At 39.7% G+C, this 20,873-nt stretch overlaps 1 protein-coding gene across 1 annotated transcript; it reads right to left on the reverse strand.

Annotated features, from left to right (window-relative positions):
* Nucleotides 1-2,358: 2,358 nt before the first annotated feature.
* LOC114669187 (rhodopsin) lies at nt 2,359-19,257 on the reverse strand. The gene is made up of 5 exons (XM_028825349.2): nt 18,830-19,257; nt 10,593-10,761; nt 8,759-8,924; nt 5,802-6,041; nt 2,359-2,911 (listed from the first exon to the last, which is right to left on the reverse strand). Exons 1-5 carry the CDS (start codon nt 19,188-19,190, stop codon nt 2,783-2,785), a joined length of 1,065 nt encoding a protein of 354 aa, XP_028681182.1. The 5' UTR covers nt 19,191-19,257; the 3' UTR covers nt 2,359-2,782.
* Between the last annotated feature and the right edge of the window lie 1,616 nt (nt 19,258-20,873).

Below are 20,873 nucleotides of genomic sequence, written 5' to 3' on the forward strand. Positions count from 1 at the left end.
GAAGTGGTGAGGCGGCCTTCTGTCGTTATGCACCTAAAATCTGGAATAGTTTACTGATAGAAATTCGCCAGGCTAATACGGTGGAGCACTTTTAAAAACTGCTAAAAACTCCATTACTTTAACATGGCTTTCTCATAGCTTCATTTTAGTGTAACCCTGATATTCTGTATATGCTTTTAATTAGCATTTTTTTTCACGGCTCTGCAATCCATACTAACCCCTACTTTCTCTGCTGTTCTTTTTCTGGTTTTCTGTGGTGGCGATCTGCACGGTATCCGTCAATAAGGGCGCGCACATAAAGGCGACCTTCAAAAGGGCGACCTCAACTGGGCGCGGCGAATAAAAGCGCACATAAAGGCGAGCTTCAAAAGGGCGACATCAACTGGGCGCGGCGAATAAAAGCGCACATAAATAAAGGCGAGCTTCAAAAGGGCGACCTCAATTGAGCGCCGAATAAATGCGCGCGCAAATAAAGGAGTGCTTCAAAAGGGTGACGTCAATTCGGCGCAGCGAATAAAGGCAAACGCAACAAAATTATTACAGAAAATTTATTACATAAAGGCAATGACTGAATGTATAAAAAGGTGAAAGCAAGTTACACTTGAAGCTGTAGATTATGTGCAATGCCACGTAGATATTCGAGATGCGGTCTATTAGCATAATCAAGGTGTGACACCCCGTGTAGTGGGAATCAAATCACCAGTCTACACTCTGGATGTCTAGTAAATGGAACCGAGCGTGACCAGGATGATAATGGATGACAGGGAGACACGGACACAAAACGGGTTGGGTTTTTAAAAATAAAGTGAAGTTTTATTTACAGGTGCACTTAACAAAAATAATGTCCTGCGGAATTTATATATTAAAACACAGTTCAATACCGCAAAAGACACACAAAAACAGTAAATAAATGATGTTCAAAAATAGTGACTATATACAAAAATAAACAGTGCACCAAAACCCATAACTCAAATAAATACCTCCACCAAAAAGTATTCCAGAGATATTTTTACAAAAACAATGCACAAGCCGTCATGTCTGGTAAATCCGAACTGTCCTACCGAGTACCTTTCTCTTAGAGGGTCTAATCAAAAAAGCACCATGCTCTGGGGCAATGCGTTCCTTTTATAATCGGTGCCCTTGTACCGACCAATTAAACTGTCCATTGTCATCCCTCTACAACCGCGCGATGGCGAGAACTCGTCGGCGAGAAGTGGCGTCTCTTGCCCTGCAAAAATGCTTTATTAAATCGAGCAGCCGGCGCGCGCGCGCATAGCTGTGCCGACTTTTGAGACGCAACTGCGCTTCTGCCTTAAGTTACAGTAAGCACTTTTAACTTTTTACGTCCTTCCCCTGAGCTACTGCCCAGACAACTTCACACATGGGATCCCTTTTCTAAACCGCGGTAAACTAATATTATGACGCTTCACCCTTTCTTTTACACTTTTGGAGTTATGGGGTCGCAGGAGGCACACGCAAGAGTGGAAAACCATTAATGCCATCCCGGCCGGTTAATGGCAAGGCTGTCTCTCCATACTGCACGAGACCTACCGCGACACTCTCTAAAAGGCGCTAAGGTCAGTGAAGATGTCCATCTGCATTCTATACAAAAGGAAAAGGCAAGGTTCCTTTCTTTATACTTTGATTTTTTCCCCAAACAAATGCCTCTCAACACTGCAGAGGACACTTGACAAATTTTATTTACTTATAGGTAATGCCAGTAAGGCACATTACCACACAAGGACAATTAATTTAATTCGCTCCGAAGGTCATCCTTTTGAAGCTCGCCTTTATTTACGCTCAATTGAGGTTGCCCTTTTGAAGATCGCTTTTATTTATGTGCGCTTTTATTCTCCGCGCCCAATTGAGGTCGCCCTTTTGAAGGTCGCCTTTTTGTGCGCGCCCTTATTGAATAGAACCGATCTGCATCCCCACCACCTGATCAAAGCACCGTGCAGTCCTTACATCGATGGATCATAGGCCTGATGTCCACATGACCATCATCATCAAGTTCTTTCACATGAAACCAAAAAACCATGAGGACTGACTGAGATGATTGATGTTAGGTAGAATACCTAGAGGCAGCTGGATGGTCTCATGACCTTGGAACCCTTGCAGATTTTGTTTTTTCTCCAGCCCCTGGAGTCCCTTGTTTGTTTGTTGGACCTTACTTTATTTTTTGTTAATTAGTATTGTCTAATTTTTATATTTTTTCTCTTTCTTCATCATGTAAATCACTTTGAGCTACATCATGTGTATGAAAACGTGCTATATAAATAAATGTTGTTGTTGTTGTTGTTGATTAAGAATATCATCCAGGACACAAAACTGACAAAGAAAGTAGACAGGAGACAGCCATGAATTGCAAAGAGCTTTTTATTACTTTAACCATGCATAGATTCTATTCCTCCTAGAACGGACCCTGAAAAGCTGCAAATGAACAAATGGAAAAAAAGAAAAACATCCCATGCATTTTATAAAGCTCAGAATATCTGAAGTAAGACCTGGAGGTACAAAATAGGTGGTCTCTTTATTTGTTGGGTTGGGGGAGGGAGGCGCCTTCTTGATAGCCATTGACAGGAGGTGGAAAGTCTCTTTGGTGTTTTATTTTAATCTATGTTGTTAATATCAAACATGTATTTACAGCCTTGTTCAAGTGATCTCCACGTTCAGTCGCTGAAAGTCCATCCCGATTTCGTGCGCCCGTCGGCACGCTCGGCAGAGAGCAGGTAATATGGCTGCAGCTGCAGAGCCTGCCCCACGGCGAAGTTGTCTGGAGACTTTACGCAGGAGACACCTGGCTGGAAGAGACTGAGGAGGCTTCTGTCTTGCTGGAGGCAGCAGAGGTTCCATCCTCCTCGCCAAAGGGATTCTTGCCGCAGCACAGAGTGGTGATCATGCAGTGACGGAACTGTAGGCGACAACACAACAAGGCATCATGGGATAGAGTATATTAATTAATGTAATTGAAAGCATAATTGCTGCCTTTATAGGCTGGGTCACACTCCTGATGATTAGGACCTCATCGAGCAAATGGGAGATTAACACCAGCCGAGTGGCTTCTAAGAAAGCAATAGGACTAATAGGGTGGGAGGTACTGCACTTCACTTTTATGCATTTGTTTTTAGCACAGCACTCTTTGGAATGAACTGTACGCCCTTAGTGCTTTCTCTGGAAACAAATAATGGAGTCTGACACATAGATAATAGATTCTGTCACAAAGCTGTCAGATTTGAAGCAGCTTGGGCCTTTGTGCACTGAGCTCTATTTGAAACACACTGTTGGCTAATGGAGGCATCATTAAGCCATGGCGAGCGGATATTATGTGTTGAGCGCTGGGACTGTGGGCGAGCCTGTCACAGGCAGAAATAGTGCTGGTGAGAAATGGGCCTGTAGTGACCTGCGGGGATGAGCCTGCCAGGAGAAGATGAGATACTGGTGACACGTGGGACTACAGTGAGCTATTGGGAGTTGCAAATCATACCAGTAAGGAATGGGCCACTGGTGATCATAAACCAGGGGTGTCCAACTCCAGTCCTGGAGAGCCGCAGTGGCTGCAGGTTTTCATTCTAACCCTTTTCCTAATCAGTGACCAGCTTTCACTGCTAATTAACTCCTTTTCCCTTCATTTTAGTAGCCCTTTTTTAAGGATTCAGTCCTCTAAATTGATTCTTTTCTTCATTAAATGTATCATAAATCAATATGATACTAGTGAGAAATGGAACAAGACTGCCGGAAACAGATATGATACTGGTGAGAACTGGGATGAGATTGACATAAGCAGATATAATACTGGTAAGAACTGGGATGACACTACCATAAGCAGATATAATACTGGTAAGAAATGGGATGAGACTGCCACAGTTAGATATGACCCCAGTGAAAACTGCAGCTACTGTGAAGCAAGTATAATATCTTGAAATGTTCACAAGGCACATATCATAATAGAAAGTATCTTATTACATGCATGAAACCACCAAAAGTAGCTATGATACTGATAGCCTACTGGGATGAGACTGTTATAAGCAGATATGATACTGGTGAGAAATGGAATGAAGCTGCCATAGTTAGATATGGCCCTGCCCGGGGTTTGTTTCCTGCCTTCCATCATGTGTTGGATGGGATTGGCTCCAGCAGACCCCTGTGACCCTGTGTTAGGATATAGCAGGTTGGATAATGGATGGATGGATAGTTAGATATGACCCCAGTGAAAACTGAAGCTGCTTGTGAGGGAAGTATAATATCTTGAAATGTTCACAAGGCAGATATCATAATGGAAATATCCCATTACATGCATGAGACCACCATAAGTAGATACTATACTGGTAACCTGTTATAAGCAGATATGATACTGGTGAGAAATGAGACTGCTGTGAGCTGCCATCATGAGACCATGACAGCATATGTGATAATGATGAGAAATGGAGGTGCTGTATGCTTTAGTCACCAAATGCTACCAGGCTGCTACAATACCACTAAGCTACCAGGACGATGCTGGTAAATGCTACTGGGATGCAATACTCATAGGCAGGTATCATACTGGGAGAACATGAGTCTGGGACACACTGCAGGAATGAAACCATTACAAGCAGATATTATATTAGTGAGCTACTGGAATAAGGTTGCCTAAAATTGATACCATGCTGGTGAGAACTGGGATTGCAGAGGCTGCAGGATATGAAGGCAGATACAATACTGGTGAGTACTGGGATGAGACTGTGATAAACATACATGATACTTGAGAGCAACTGGGATGACACTTCCAGGATCAGATAAGACACTGGTGCAGGTTAATGCTATGAAACAGTCACATTGGTGAGAAGACCTCAGGCAGCAGTGGACTGCAACACATGTGATGTGGGTGAGCTACTGGGAGTAGACTGCCAGACAAAGATATGATACTGGTGATAACTGGGCCAGACATAAGGTACTAGGAAGACATGTTCATAGGCAGATATCATACTGGTGATAACTCAGCCATTGGTGAGCCATTGTGATAAGAGCCTCACAATTATTTATGATAAATGGTGAAAGTAGGGCAGTGGTGAGCTGAGAGGATGATATCTTTATAGGCAGATATGCTGGTGAGGACTGGAACTGGCGTGAAATTTTTGGGAAAACATACTCGAAAGCTAATATCATACTGAGAAATTGTCCCGTGAGTGTGTCCTAAATGGATACTAGTGAGATCATTGCAAGCAGACGTGATACTGGTGAGATGTTAGATTCAGTGAGCTACTGGGATTACAACTTCAAAGGCTGACATGATGCTGGGTGAGAACTGAGACCACACTAACATACTGGGAGAAAATGCTCCTGAATAGATATCATACTGGTGAGAAATGTACTGCAATGGGATTATTCATACTGTATGTAAACAAGGTATTATGGCGGGACACCAGGATGAAGTTGGGATAGGCAGGCAGGTAATGTGTGAGGTTGGTGAGCTACTGGGATGAGGGTGTCAAAAGTGGATATCTTACTACTGTAATCTCAAGGATGCAGTTCTTTTGAGCCCTGGTTTGCCGGTGACCTACTGGGATGATACTGGCATAGGAACCTTTTAATAAGAAGTGTTGGTAGGCACTTCTTCACCACAGCAGCTATTTACTTAATGGGTTCTCAATCTTCATTTTATAAATATCATTAACAGTAATCGTTATAGTTGTGGTATGCTGTGGCACAGTTGTCTGCAACACAAATTTCAAGAGTCTAGAGTGTGCCACATTTATGTATTGTGTACATTTTGGATTATATGGATAGGCTAAAGATTATAGTGACACCTTTACCTCCACACATACCTGTTTGTTCAAGAAGATATAGATTATAGGGTTATAGAGAGAAGCACTTTTGGCAAAGAAAGCAGGTGCTGTCATAAAGACGGGGCCAAAGTCGGCGCCTTGGTGGGTGAAAATGTACCAGGCAACACTGGCATAGGGCAGCCAACAAATCAAGAAGCCGACAACCATGACCACAACCATGCGGGTGACTTCTCTTTCGGCCCTCTGGGTGGTTTCAGATTCCTGTTGCTGGGCAGCAGCCTGTTGGGAAGCAAAGGATAATTAGGCAGAAGCCAAGGAGGATGTTAAAAACACTCCCTAGTGACATCTTTGAAATCGCTAGCTGACTGATTTGAATGGTCCTGGCAGGTAATAGCATTGTGGGGAACAACGTGAATGAGTTAAGTGGCTACCTGTACTTGGATCTCAGATTCTTCCACTACTAGGATCAAGGCCATTGAGGTTCCCCCTACAAGCTAATAGACATTTTAAATCATCTGAACACAGAAGAATCTTTTGAGGTGCTCTCAGGACAACACAACAGTCCATTGTAGACCAGAACATTACTGATCAGTGGCTTGGCTTGCTACAGAAACCTGAATAACAAGTGAAAAACTAAATTAAAGCCTTGCTTCCAGTTTACAGTGTGAGATGTCAAAGGAACCTGGAGATGGACTGAGAAAATGAAACTGACTACAGAGTTGGGCAAGATAATAGAAAGTTGATGAAATTCACAAGATGAGGAGGGACTCAAAAATTTTAAATTGCTAGAGACTACCCTGGCATCAATAACTACAAGTTAGGATTGTTCTAGAATGGGATACAAGGTGACTTCAGAGGGCATTTAGACACTCTTGAGGACCATAATAATGACAAAGCAAAAAATAACATCAGAATTTAGAGAAACTGTGATGCCTAAATTGAGTGGGAATTAATGGTTTGAGTGCTTTGTCACTATTTGATATTTTTTAGAGAAAAACAAGTCTGGCGTTAATGTTGGTTTTCCTTTGAGCTGCTTTTACACCATTTTATGCCTGATTTATGCATTTCATGCAGGCAGAGAGTAATGTAATCAAAATGATGTTCTTGTTGGCCAATCTTGAAAGACACAAGCCATGTCAATCGCCTGTAAATGAACTTGAACTTCAGAGACTGGCATACCGTGACCTAAAACGGTGGAGTGCATTCTGGGTACATCACTCTTTTTCATTTTCTCGTATACAAAGTATATGTAAAGTATTGGAATCGTCCAAAAATTTGATGTCGAGATATTGATGAATCTAGATGTTTTAGGTCTCCCTGAGTCTGAAAATAGTATTATTGGAATTATGTCTGTGTGTAAACACGAAAACTTGAGTATGCTTTCACTTGGGTCAACCAAATTTTGCATACAAGTATTAGGTACAAAACGTAGATTTCTATCAACTTTTGAGCTCTTTACGCTAACCAGAAGTGGTACTTTTTTATTCATGCAGCTGCACAGTCCAATTTATTCAACTTTACTTTTATAATAATTGTTCAATATATTATTAACATGATTTGATTTGTTGTTGATGGTTCTTTAAAGTACAGAATATAAAAATTCCTCAAATATCCATCCCCATATCTGAGTATACGAGAAAGTCGAGGTCAGACCACTCCCGATTTTTCATAAAGGAAACAAAGATTTCCTGTTGTTGTAAATATGTTTCTTGATAATTCTAAACATTATTTCTTTGCTCAGCTAGACTTGTTTAAGTGAATGGTTGCTGAAACTTAAACCAATTGCAATGTATTGTAGCATGGAAATAATAAAAAAGTTTGTATTGTATAAAAACTATTTTAAATAATTTATACAAAATGTACTGAAACTGTGAGATGTTCAAATAATTGCTTTAATAAAGCTAATGTACCTGGTTAAGCATTATTGTTTATCTGATATTACAGTAACATTTGTTACATTCTTAAATGTTAGTAAAGTTCTTTACAAAAAGATGTACTGTCACACTAGCACACTGTATGTGTGCTATGCATGGAAATGCTGTGACAGTAAAAGATGCCAAGTTCACCTTTTGTGAGAATTAGCAGCAGAAATCCGTTATTAGGGTGTTTTTCAAAAAACGTTCAGTAGGTAAGAGCATCTCTTTGTCTTTAGGACAAAATGACATGTTCATAAGGTCCTGTAATTAGAAAAATCCAGCGTTAATGGATTAAACTCTAATTATGGACTGACTTCCATTCTCTATTTCTTGTTGTCCTACACTAATTACATTACTGGTTCTTTCATGGGACTTTACTGGGTTGTGTGGTTCCTTGTTGATCCATTGCTTTACAAAGAATCATTTCATTCTTGGCAGGATTCTTTGCATATGAAGTTGCTTCTTTATTGTTTGAAAAGGTTTGTAATGTTTAGACAAAACAGAAATCTTTTAATGTATGGTAGGCTATGTAGCAGGATACGAATAGAAAAATAAATTGGAAATTGGCCTGTGTGATTGTATGCAGTAGAAGTCCTTTTAAAATCAGGAACACATTGGTATTTCACAAACGTGTTACCATCTGTTCATGGTTATTTGTAGTGCCCATTACAAATCTGAACAAATAAAAGTTTTTTCTGGAACTTTCATGTGGATTTTTTGAGGGATGGGGGACCAAAAATGGTTCCTCTTTGGCATCTCTCTGAAGAACCACTTTGGCACCTTTATTTTTAAGAGGGTAGGGAGCCGGACTGGTGTTCTCCTCTCTGTTTCTCGTCATCTTAGGGAGATGGACTTGCTTCTCCTTTTTCAGTTTTTCATAATTCTATGGAGATGGACTTGTCCCTCTTGTCTTTCTAATTTTCCTGTGGAGATGGCTTGTTGTCCACCTCTACCATTCTTAGGGTCTTACACACACACATGTATCCATCTGTCAATGACGCTATCTCAGTACAACGTTAGCCTTCCAGAAACAAGAAAATCAGTGAATAGATACTCCATTTGAGAGAGAGACTGGCATACCTCTTTGACAGTGCAGACCAGGCGGCCATAGCAGAAAAAAATCACTACCATTGGAATAGAAAAGTGGACAATGAACATGTAGATGACAAAAGATTCATTGTTGACTTCAGGCTTGAGGGTGTAGTAGTCAATACCACATGAGCACTGCATACCTTCAGGGATGTACCTGGAGAAATAGAAAGCAAGGCAACACTACATGAGTACTCCTACAGGACCACACCATACATGAACACACACACCACTTGTCCATAGTCCTTGACCTGAGCCAATATGATCACCAGTTGAAAAGGAAGCCTGGGTTTGGGTGCCTATGGGTTGAGGATTTCTGTTAGCTGATTTATTCTGAAAAGACTAAATGGAAATTTAGACAGGTTCCCTAGATAGCTAATTAGTTGATTATTTCCATACGTCATTTGCTTTTTGATGAACAGAGAATTTGTTCCAGACCCCCATTCAGGGATGCTACATGCATGACATGAGTCTGGATGTAAAGATACATTTAGTGCACCCCACCTAATTCTATTTCAGATGTCTACCCTCCATGTGGTTTACTGGTTAGATGAGTGTAAGAATTCCCTGCAGATCATCAGATTATTCTCTCTCATACTCCAATATAGACCCCTTTCACCTCAATCCGTGGGGTAATTACACCTCACTATGGCACCAGCATTGTTCCCACAAACTGCTTTCACCTAAAAGAAAACTTCTAGGGTACACCGATGAATGCTAACCAACTGCCTGGAGACAAAGATGAGCAACACACAAGACTGGCACAGTCTGCTTTTTAACGTTTGTTATGCCCTGAGAGTAAATATTTGTACAGGGGAAGACCACAGGCTATCTTTCATTCCTAAATTGTTCCCCTTGGAGCATACCTGTGCTATATTTGGGAAGTGCCACTAGGAGGCATTTTTCGGACTTGACACAAGTTCGTAAAGTCACTCCTCACTGTGGAAAGTGAACATTTGTTTTTGGGCCAAATTTTTGGCCCTTTGGAATTTATTTAGTGATCACACCTGTACATTATTGTATCATGGGCAGCTCTGCGTACCCCTCTGTGTGCACATTGGGTTCCATGATGCATTACCATTGATCACAGAATAGCAAAAGAGGTGGGATCAGATTTATTCTTTAACTATAAGGCAAAAGGAGAAACTTTTTGTCACAGAAAAACACTGGGGATAAAACCGACGCTATCATCCAACATGTCCTTGGAAGATGTTGTTTAAGGTTACCCTTTCAGCGGGGAAAGTTATGGCCACTCTTTCTTTGGAAACAGAAGAGGTGATCCTGATAGACATTATGTCACCTTTAACTCATATCTGTACAGGAAATCTCTTAAATAGCTGAAGAAAGCTTTTATGGTGAGGTCGGTCAACTTCACAAAACGGTGGCAGAAATCTTCCATCAACATGACAACACAGTGCCACACAAGCATGAAAACCAAGGAAACATTCATAAAACTTGGACTGACTGTTCTTGCCATTAACTCTACAATGCATATCTTGATCTCTCAAAGTTCTCAAATGTTTCATCGGTGGGAAACCGTCTAGAATGACAAAGTTATTGAAGGAGTGATTAAGTGACTGAGTTACAACAAGATACAAGAAGGTGAAGGTTTCTCACTAATGGTGAGAAGTTGAAATACGAGTGTAACCAAAATATGTTGTGTTCTTTACACAGTTCAATAATAAATTACTAGCAATACCAATTACACTGCAAAACTATGTTGTAAATTCACATTTAATGAAAGTGTAAACTAGGGGAATCTACAGGAATGACAGCTGAAAAGTAAGTCATTTAAAAATTACAAAAATCGACCTGTTAGACCTACCTGGACCACCCCAAGAGAGGTGGAGCAGCACAGGACAAGGCCATGATCCAAGTGAAGACAACGCCCATAATGGCATGGTTCTCTCCAAATCGGAAGTTAGCCATAGGTTTGCAGACCACTATGTACCTTTCAACGGCCAAGACCACGAGGGACCACAGACCAATTTCACCTGCAAGGGTAAATCCACTGTGACTTAGTGAGAGTAAATACCAAGATGTCTCATTAAATGCAACATACATGTTTCAATACTTATATCACAGTGATCTCCATCGGTCCAACATTGGGTCTTTGCCTTTTCTGGGGTACCTAGACTTATTACTCAATGGCCCCTCTCAAGAATTTAAGACTGTGTTTATCAAAACAGGGCGAAAGCTCCTGGAGGTATTGCATATTTGACATCTGGACATGGAACGAGGAAGCAGACCTCAGCTCCCTAGACAAGGAGTGATGGCAGCCAGCAAAGCAACCACAGAGGAAACAGTCAAGCATGTCAAGGTTTAAAAGGTCTCACCAGACAGTCCATGTGTTACATTTTCCTTGAGCCTACAACACACGCTGAACCTCTGCAGGACCTCAGGGAGTCAGAGACTATCAATGTCATGATTTTAGGGTTTTGGAAGTTGTACAATCAAGCTTTACACTCATTTTCTGTCTCAAGTCAAGTTTATTGTTGTAGCATATACACAAACCCTTGACTGTAACTTTGTGGTATTGGGGTTTTTATGTGTAGAATCTGTTCAGTGTTTGAATTTGAATCCCAAAAGTTGTTTTCTATTACCATCTTAATTTTTTCGCTTACACAATGGCTTGATCACGTGACCACATCATGGGAAGTTTTCCTACAATTATGATGTGTTTGCATTCGCAAGTATCCCCTGGTGGATAAAAATACACTTTTGTTTGCTTTAGATTCAGTTAGTTTCTACTTCAAGTAGCCAATAGCACTAAGTCTGTTTCTTTGGTTTAAATTTCCTTTTTTAATAGAAAAACATCTTTGTTTTTGCTCATTTGGGTCCTGGTTGCTCAATCACTTTTTAAATTTGATGTTCTGATCAAGCCGCTTTTTTCCCCTGACATCATGATTTCTTGACATTTTTTCATTTCCTGGTCAAATTTCTACAGGCAGTGTGGTGTAGTGGTTAAGGCTTTGGACCCCAAACCCTGAGCTTGTGTGCTCAACTCCCACTACTGATGAGCAAGTCACGTGACCATGAGCAAGTCACATGACCTGTTGCTGTGATCCAATTGAAAATCTAAAAGAAATGTAATCACTTGTATCAGAAATGTTATAAGTCACCTTGGATAAAGGCGTCAGCCAAATAAGTTAATGTAATTTCACTCAATAATTTTCGAGTCACCTTACATGTCTACAACAATTGTCATGTGTGCACAGTAAAATGATATTCACACTTTGTCTTCTCAGAACAGTTGACAAAAATACAATTAAAAAATAAATATATTAAAAAGCATACAGTATTTAGCATGCAACATATAAATATATACAATATGTATTTGGAAGTTTTTTATATATATTTATCTACTAGGGGGTTCCCCCTGTTCGCTTCGCCGCCAACCCCCTCAGCTTGTGCTATACGCCAGCCACATCTCGTCTCTGCCGCTCGCGTTGTGAAGAGGGGGACTGAACACACCCCAAGGAGACGTGGTCGCTCCCCCGAAACCCCCTCTTAAACAGTGATACAATGGGAAACAAATACAGTTTTTTTTTACCTCCTCTTTGCTCGATCAGCTGCTGCTGCTGCTGCCGTGTGATCTGCATCTCGCACGACACTTTGAACATTTAAAAGCCTGTACAGCAGCTGTCCTACTCTTTGTCTATTACTTCCGGTCCCGGGTGTGGTTAAATCTGTTTGCACAAACTCTTGTCTCGCGGGAGTTCTAGATATTTTTAGTTTTTAATTTAAAAACAGAATAAGAATCTGAAAATCTAACGACATCACATTAAAATTTGATAAATTCTGAAAAGAATAATACCAAACATATATATGTAGCTTTTAAAATAAGCCAGATTTAAAGCGTGACAAAAACGTGACATAAAAACGTCAACTAAAATTGTTGCACAAAACTGTTGCCCTTTTAGGTTTAGGATTTTATATATAGAGAGTAGATATATCTATCTATTATATAATAAAGTTTTGGGTGGAAACATGATCATCTTGGAGGGACACTTTGAAGTCCCACGAGACTACTTGCACGTCACGCCCTATTTACAAACAGTTTCTCGGAGACACTTGAACGTCCCACGAGACAAGGAAGTGAGACATAAGAACAGCTGCTGTACAGGCTTTTAAATGACCGTCGCACAGCACGACAAACAGATCACGCAGCTCAGTAACAGCTAGCAGCAAGCCAGTAGCTGATCCGTGTTTAGCGTACGTTCCGCCCAAATCTATACTAATAAAAGGCAAAGCCCTCACTGACTGACTCACTCACTCACTGACTCACTCATCACTAATTCTCCAACTTCCCGTGTAGGTAGAAGGCTGAAATTTGGCAGGCTCATTCCTTACAGCTTACTTACAAAAGTTAGGCAGGTTTCATTTCGAAATTCAAAGCGTAATGGTCATTACTGGAACATATTTTTTGTCCATACACTGTAATGGAGGAGGCGGAGTCACGTATCGCGTCATCACGCCTCCTACGTAATCACGTGAACTAAAAACAAGGAAGAGATTTACAGCACGAGTCGCACGCGGGAACGAAGGTAAATGACGTTAATTTTTGACTGTCTTTTAATACTGTGTAAGCATACATATTAACACATGTGCAATTAAACGTGTGCATTTACGGGGTGATTTCTCAGGCTTAAAAGCTCACCTTTTATCAAACGCGGGAACAAAGGTAACTGACGTTGTTCACTGTCTTTTAATACTGTGTAACCATACATATTAACACATGTCCAATTAAACGTGTGCATTTACGGGCTGATTTCTCAGGCTTAAAAGCTCGCCTTTTACTGAAAAGGTAAATGCAAAACTATTTTCAATCAGTTTATTGAAACGCTCCCGTTAAGGATTGCAATAACATATTCGCGAGATAAAAGAACGAAGTAGGGGGAAATGGAGGAACAGCCGCAAACAGCGAAGAGCAAAAAATTAATTAAACAATTGAGAACGGAGCGAGTTAAGCATACAAGCATGTTCATAAGGGAAACAAACCACGGTGTAAAACGTAAGTTTAAATAAAGTTTATAGAAACGCTCCCGCTGCGGATTGCAATAACATATTCGCGAGATAAAAGTTTAATGAGAACACACGAGGTATAAACGAACCACACGCCGTGGCGCAACGTTAGGGGCAACAGTTTCAACCATTCTATGATCTGCTTCTCGCAACTGAAAGACGGCACATGGTGGATGTTAGCCGACTTGCTGACCGCAACGTTAGGGGCTTCAAGTATGGCGCTGACGCCACATCTCAGTGCCAACACTTTGCAGACTGTACTTAAAAGACACGCCCTCCTCACTGGACAGTTAAAAACACCAATCAAACTAACGATGACATCAAGTATTACCCAATCAAAAGTAGGAAAGGAGGCATCTTCATAAAATGCGTGTGGGATGATTTGCAAGAGACGCTGCTTTAAAAAAAAAATGATTAAAAAAATACGGGATAAATCCCGTCCAGTATTGATTCAAAACGGGACGCGCAATTTCATTGTCAAACGCGGCACGATTCCGTATTTTAAAGGACGGGTGGCAACCCTACAGTGCCAGGTAACCACCCATACAATCACATTGTGATTCAGACTAGGAATGCAATGAATGTAATTACCCCGATCTACATACAAGGCGAAAGTCTTGCAACATTCAAAGATGATGGTTTGGGATAATTAGTACTTATTAAGTACACCATGGAACATAAAAGAGCTTATGAAGCCTTGAACTGAAAAAAGCAGCATCTCAGAGATCGTACAAAAAAAAAAGGAGGTAATGTCGTTTTACTCGCTGTACATTTTAGTGAAACATTACCAGTTATTCCACGAGTTCCAGATGAACTCAACGCTTCTTTAAAATCCATGCTTCTCCCACGGTTGGTTATATGTCGCGTGTTCTCGGGTAGGTACACCAAAAAATGTATACATTTAAGCATGTAATGGGCAAAGAAAAAATGAAGTATACCCGAAGGCACTGCAGTAGTACTCAATGTAACTTTACTTCTTAAATGTTAATGTTTTACTGTTTAATAATTTATACGCTTCTTATATATTGTTCAAATTCTTTTATCAAAATACCAGTGACAACGCAATGCACGATAACATGGAGTGAATACACCATACGCATCTGCCCACGGCCGCCCTGGTGTGCGCAGATAGGAGTTGATTCTAAAATAAAATAAACATAAAAAGAGTAATACAATCATCACCCATAAAGCGGATAGCAGACGTGACGTATTATATGTGTACCACATTTCAAGTCAATACGTGAAACGGTTTGCAAGCTACAGGTGATTTAAATATCCTGGACAGACCAACGAAAAGCCACGGTAGCAAATTATACAAGAAGATTTTACTGTTTAATTATTTATATTTATATGAAATGTGCTTCTTATATATTACTTCATATTCTCATATGATAATGATGTTAATGTTGTTTATATTGATTTCTATGTTATTGTAAGTGCATCTATGTGTGTATATGTATGTATGTATGTATGTATGTGTATATGTATATATATATATATATATATATATATATATATATATATATAAAAAATATATATATAAAAAATATATGTGTATATGTATATATAATATATCTGTATATGTGTATATGTGTGTGTATATGTGTATATGTATATATATATATGACAGCAACACTCATAACAATGACAACACAATTACATTGACAATCATGTTACGTTATTTTTAAAATGTTTCCTTTACTTTTTCATAACCTCTTTAACACACTACTTCTCCGCTGCGAAGCGCGGGTATTTTGCTAGTATATATATATATAGGGGGTCAGTTTAGGGCTGCCAACTAGACCAAGTTTTAGTGTAGGATATAAATTATAGATAACAGGTTTGATTTAATAGTGGTAAGAATTATACCGGACACATTATAGTATAGGCACAAATAATTTAGTTATTTTTGTTTGTGATCAGTTAATTGTCTGGCATACTGAAAATGTTGTAGTTGGGTCATCTGGATTAGAGTGTGATAGAGTGAGAGAGTGTGGGAGTGAGAGTGAGAGTGAGAGAGAGGGTGAGGTCAGGAGGAGAGCTGAAAGTCCTGTTCAGTCTGTGCACCATAAAAGGTTTATAAAGAACTGAAAACCCACAGCTTATGTGTCGTAACTTCATTCATTTTGTTTTTAATAAGCACGACTCTGACAAATGGGACTAAAACTGGGGAACTGAGAGAAATCCCAAACAGTCACAGGGCGTACATGTAAACTGTACACCAGGTGTGTCCAGGTTGGGATTTGAATTCCGGGCCTCTGGACCTGTTGAGTCAGTAGTGCTAAACACTGCGCCACCACACCTGACCTCTTCTAAAATGTGAATCCGCTCTATAAGCTGAGATAACATTTTTCAGAAACTTTGTTGCCACTTTGACTGCCTTATTTAGTATACTTTACATCATGGCCCTCAGCTGCAGAATATTTTCATGGTTTTTTGTTTATATGATAATAAAGTGTGGTATGCCCATCAGAATTAGTCATGACATATTGTAAATACAGCTAACACATGTGAAAAATGCAAGTCCAAAAGATCAGGAACTGAAAGAGGAGATGAAGAAGAAGAAGAATATGAGTCACTGGAAATGACGAGGGAGAGAAGAGGATGAAGCTGGATAAATCACAGTTTGACAGACTCATGGCCTTGGCGACAATTCTGCCGAGGTCACAAGATGGGGGACTTGAGGTGGGGAAGGTCACTGGACACACAGCCTTCTTTACGTTACAGAGCTAAATGACAGAAAGAGGAGGACAAATACAAAAAGAGTGTTGCCGGGCACAATAGTCTAAATTAAAAATGCTTATGGAGAGGCATCATGGATACTGGTGTAAGAGTGGACAAGGCATTTATCCTTACAGTACATGAAGGACATTGTGATGAATAACCAATATGGTAACAACACCAGCCTTCCATACCACAGGCCATTTCTGAATGACACTAGATTTTGATCCAAAACAGCTCTGTAAACACTCCCCATGCTTTTAGCTAACCTGCCAGCTCAAATTTGGCATCCCAGTCAGCCAGAGCTAGTAGTTAAAAGGAAAAAAGTGAGCATCCCTTGGCTGCACTCCATCCGGACTTGTAGGAACAGGAACGTCTGCCGTCCTTCCAACTAACAACAGTAAACGTCTGAAAGAAAAGGCAAACTAAAAAAAAAACACAAAACAAACAGGCAGCAGATAGCAGGCTAACAGGAAGGCAGTGTGTTTACTGCGGGTTTGCTTCTGTGCCACCTACACCTGAGAAAACATCCTGAGCCAGTCTCCAGGGACGCCATGGACGGGCGCTGTGCAGGTGCTTTCAACATTAGGGCTTTGCATGCAGTGTTTTCAACTTCCTCTCCGTTTTTGCAATGACTTCCAATAATCTATTTATCATATATAGCACCTTCCATATTTCTTTATAAGTAGATCATAAATAGTGCCTTTATATTTATATATTGATTATATATTAATTCTTTTATATCTATTAGTCATATATAGCATCTTTCACATCTATCTATCTATCTATCTATCTATCTATCTATCTATCTATCTATCTATCTATCTATCTATCTATCTAGTACATAATAAACTGAATGTACAGTATATGATACTATATAAGGTACTGATAATTTTTTAAATACAGTGTCATTAATATGATTTAATATATTGTACTTTTATGATATTTGTGTCTTTGCACTGTTGTAGTGCTGATGGCTCACACTCAGCAGACCAGGGTTCCTCCCTGTGTGGATTCTGCATGTCCTCCATGGGAGTGCATGGCTTTCCTCTGGCTACTTAAGTTTCTTCCCATAGTCTAAAGACATGCAGGTTAGGTGAATCAGAGACACTGTCTGCGTTGTGTATGTGATCTAATGTACAGTATATATTAAATTTATATTGCAAGTTTACCTATTGATCATACATAGTGTCTTTCATATATTTTATTGTATGCTTATTGTGTGTAATGTATATTTTTTGTGTGAAGTGTTTGCTTTGAATATCACTAAAACTTTTAAAGTGAAGACATTTGGATTATGGAGTTTTTTCTTTTGTACAGTGAGTCATATTAACTGCTAAAGTGTCCTTCTGGTAGCTGTATTTTGAACTATTTTGATGTATTTGAAATCTCTTGACAAGCTCAGTTACATTTTAGAAGTAAAAAATGCATTATTACAAATGTTTGTGAAGTGCCATCTTTTGGAATGACAAATGCAGTATATATACATGCCATGGTATATATTTATGCCAGTTGGTATAGAATTCATAAAGACAGTGTTAGTGCTTTGGATGCTCCATCTGTTGGAATGACAAGCACAATGAATTTTATTACTACAAATGTTTGTGATGTGCCATCTGTTGGAATAGCAAGAGACATGGCTACTGGACAGACTCACAGACACTTATCCTTTTGTTAAGTTGGACAAGGTATCATTATTGGCCTTGAAATACTTTCTTGCTTGTGCTAATTAACATGTAAAATGTCTCCACTCTTTGTTGCCATGATTAGTAATTATAACAATCTTACCTTGTCATTTTTGCACTTTCTTATTTGGGAAATCTCAGATCATATTTGGACTACAGTAACACTATTAAAATTGTGTTTTTTTTAAGAAATCAAATCTCAATCTCCCGTTATATCATTTCAATGAACTAACTGATGTAAAAAGCCCCGTTAATCCAGTCCACCCTAAACAGTACTGAGTGTAATGTAACTCTACATTGTATGTCCAATCACACCCATGCCTACATAGGGCAAATTTAGAAAATCTCCTTAACTTAATAAGCAGATCTTTGAGATGTAGAAGGTAAATTTGGGGTATCCCATTAAAAAAAAGAAAACAAAAAACAAACCACCCAGACACAGACAGGATATGCAAACTCCACAGGAACATTGTTCAGGTGCAGGACTGAAACACAGGCAGAAGCAGCACTAAACACTGCACCACCCTACCATCCATTATAAAAAACATTCTTTCCTTCTGTAAAGGAGATTGACAAATGATTGGAAACAAGAAATAAATTCATTTGAAATGGAAAGAAATGTAGCACTCACCTCCCAGAGTAGCAAAGAAGCCCTCTAAGTTGCAGCCTGTCTCCCCAAAGACGAAGTAGCCATGCATGGATGTGTACAAGGTGGTCGTGAAGCCACCAAAAACCATGAATAAGCCGGACACTGCCAGATTTAGAAGGATGTAGTTGAGCGGCGATCTCAGCTTCTTGTGCTGCACGGTGACATAGAGGGTAAGGAAATTGATGGGAAAAGCAGTAATGATGAGGAAGAACATGTAGGCAGCAATAGCAGAGTACTTCCATGGCTCTGCCAGGTAATACTGGGGGTAATCGAATGGGCTTCTCACCACCCCAGTCTTATTAGACATAGGGACGTAGAAATTTGGACCCTCTGTTCCATTCATGGCTGGAGGTGTCGGGCTTCCGTGAGGAGGAAACTTTCTTTGTTTGGTTGTTTTTTTGTTGCCTTTTTTTGAAGGGAAGACTACAGGAGTTCTTAAACCTGGTCGGAGGCTGACTACTCTTCTGTACCTGCACGGGCCACTCCTTTTAAAGTTTCACCCTGGATTAGTTTAGGCATTGGTGTCAGCAGAAAAGAAATTGAGGCCACCTTGATGTTTAATAATCCAGCCAAGATGGCTCTCTTTAATTGGCTTCTCTTTAAGATATTAGGCAACACCTGCCACCTGTAAGTGACATCTGCTTGGGAAGCAGGGGACATGGAGCGTGGGGAGGAGGATATGGGAGGGTATGAGGGGGGGGCTTTCACATTGTGTATATATATATATATATATATATATATATATATATATATATATATATATATATATATATATATATATATATATTTAAATATTAGATAAATCCACAGGTGTATTTCAACACTGCTGGTGCCATGAACAGAAGAACAAAGAAATCCAAGTACACTTGGATCAGCACAGTTATTAGATTAAAACTCAAATAACATTCTCCTGTTCTGACATTCTAAAGTTTGTATTTTTTGATATTAAGCTGTTATTCATTCATCTAAATGAAGTGAAAGTATACCAATAAGCAGTTAATTAATCATATTAATCTTGAAGTGCATCCTCTTGTTGTGTAGAGAAACTGAAAAAATTGTGATATAAAAGGTGCCGTATACAGTAAGTTGATCACGGTGCCTATAAAAGTTTTCACCCCCTTGGAAGTTTACGCTTTTACTGGTTATAAAACATTGTATCACAGTGGGTTTAACTTTGGCTTTTTTGACACTTTTCACCAGAAAAATAATATCTAAATGAAATCCAGTTTCCGCAGAGTGACCTAAATTAACTACAAATACAAAACACAGACGGATTGATTGTATAACAGTTAATTTGACACATCTACATCCTCACTGGTGCAGCCAATTGGTTTTAGAAGTTCCAGGACTGGTTTAAAGGGGATGACCTGCCTGGGGCTATAGTTGATTGTAGTCTAACTTCACCTTATCGGGAAGGTCCAACTTGTTTGTGAGTCGATCTGGTGGACTGACCTACACAATGAATCCAAAAGAACAGTCCGAGGACCTCCATGAGTAGGTGATTGAGAAGCACAAGTCAGGGGATAAAGGCAAGAACTTCTCCAAGTCGCTGAAGATTCCTTGTAGTTCATTTAAATCAACCATTAAGAGATGGAAAGAGTGGTGCAGAGCTGCAAATCTGCTACAGTAAGCCATCCACAAAAATGGAGTGATTGTGCAAGAAGACGACAGGTGAGGGAGGCCACCAAGAAATGGGTGATAACTCCAAAGGAGTTACAAGCTACAGTGGGTAAGATTAGAGACACTGTGAAGACAACAAGTGCTGTCCAGGTGCTTCACTAGTCACAGCTTTATGGGAGAGAGGCAAAGAAAAAATAAAAAAAATCAGGAGTGGTCTCCCCTAGAAGTTCTTGTATACTCAGATATGGGGATGGATATTTGAGAAGTAAACCGCAAGGTGATTTTTATATTATATACATTAAAGAGCCATCAACAACAAATCAAATCCAATTAATAATATATTGAACAATTATTATATAAGTTGTCACGCACGTGCACATAGGGAGCCACAGAACGACCCAGGAAG

Source organism: Erpetoichthys calabaricus, chromosome 18 (assembly GCF_900747795.2).
Source record: "Erpetoichthys calabaricus chromosome 18, fErpCal1.3, whole genome shotgun sequence".
NCBI classification, from domain to species: domain Eukaryota; kingdom Metazoa; phylum Chordata; class Cladistia; order Polypteriformes; family Polypteridae; genus Erpetoichthys; species Erpetoichthys calabaricus.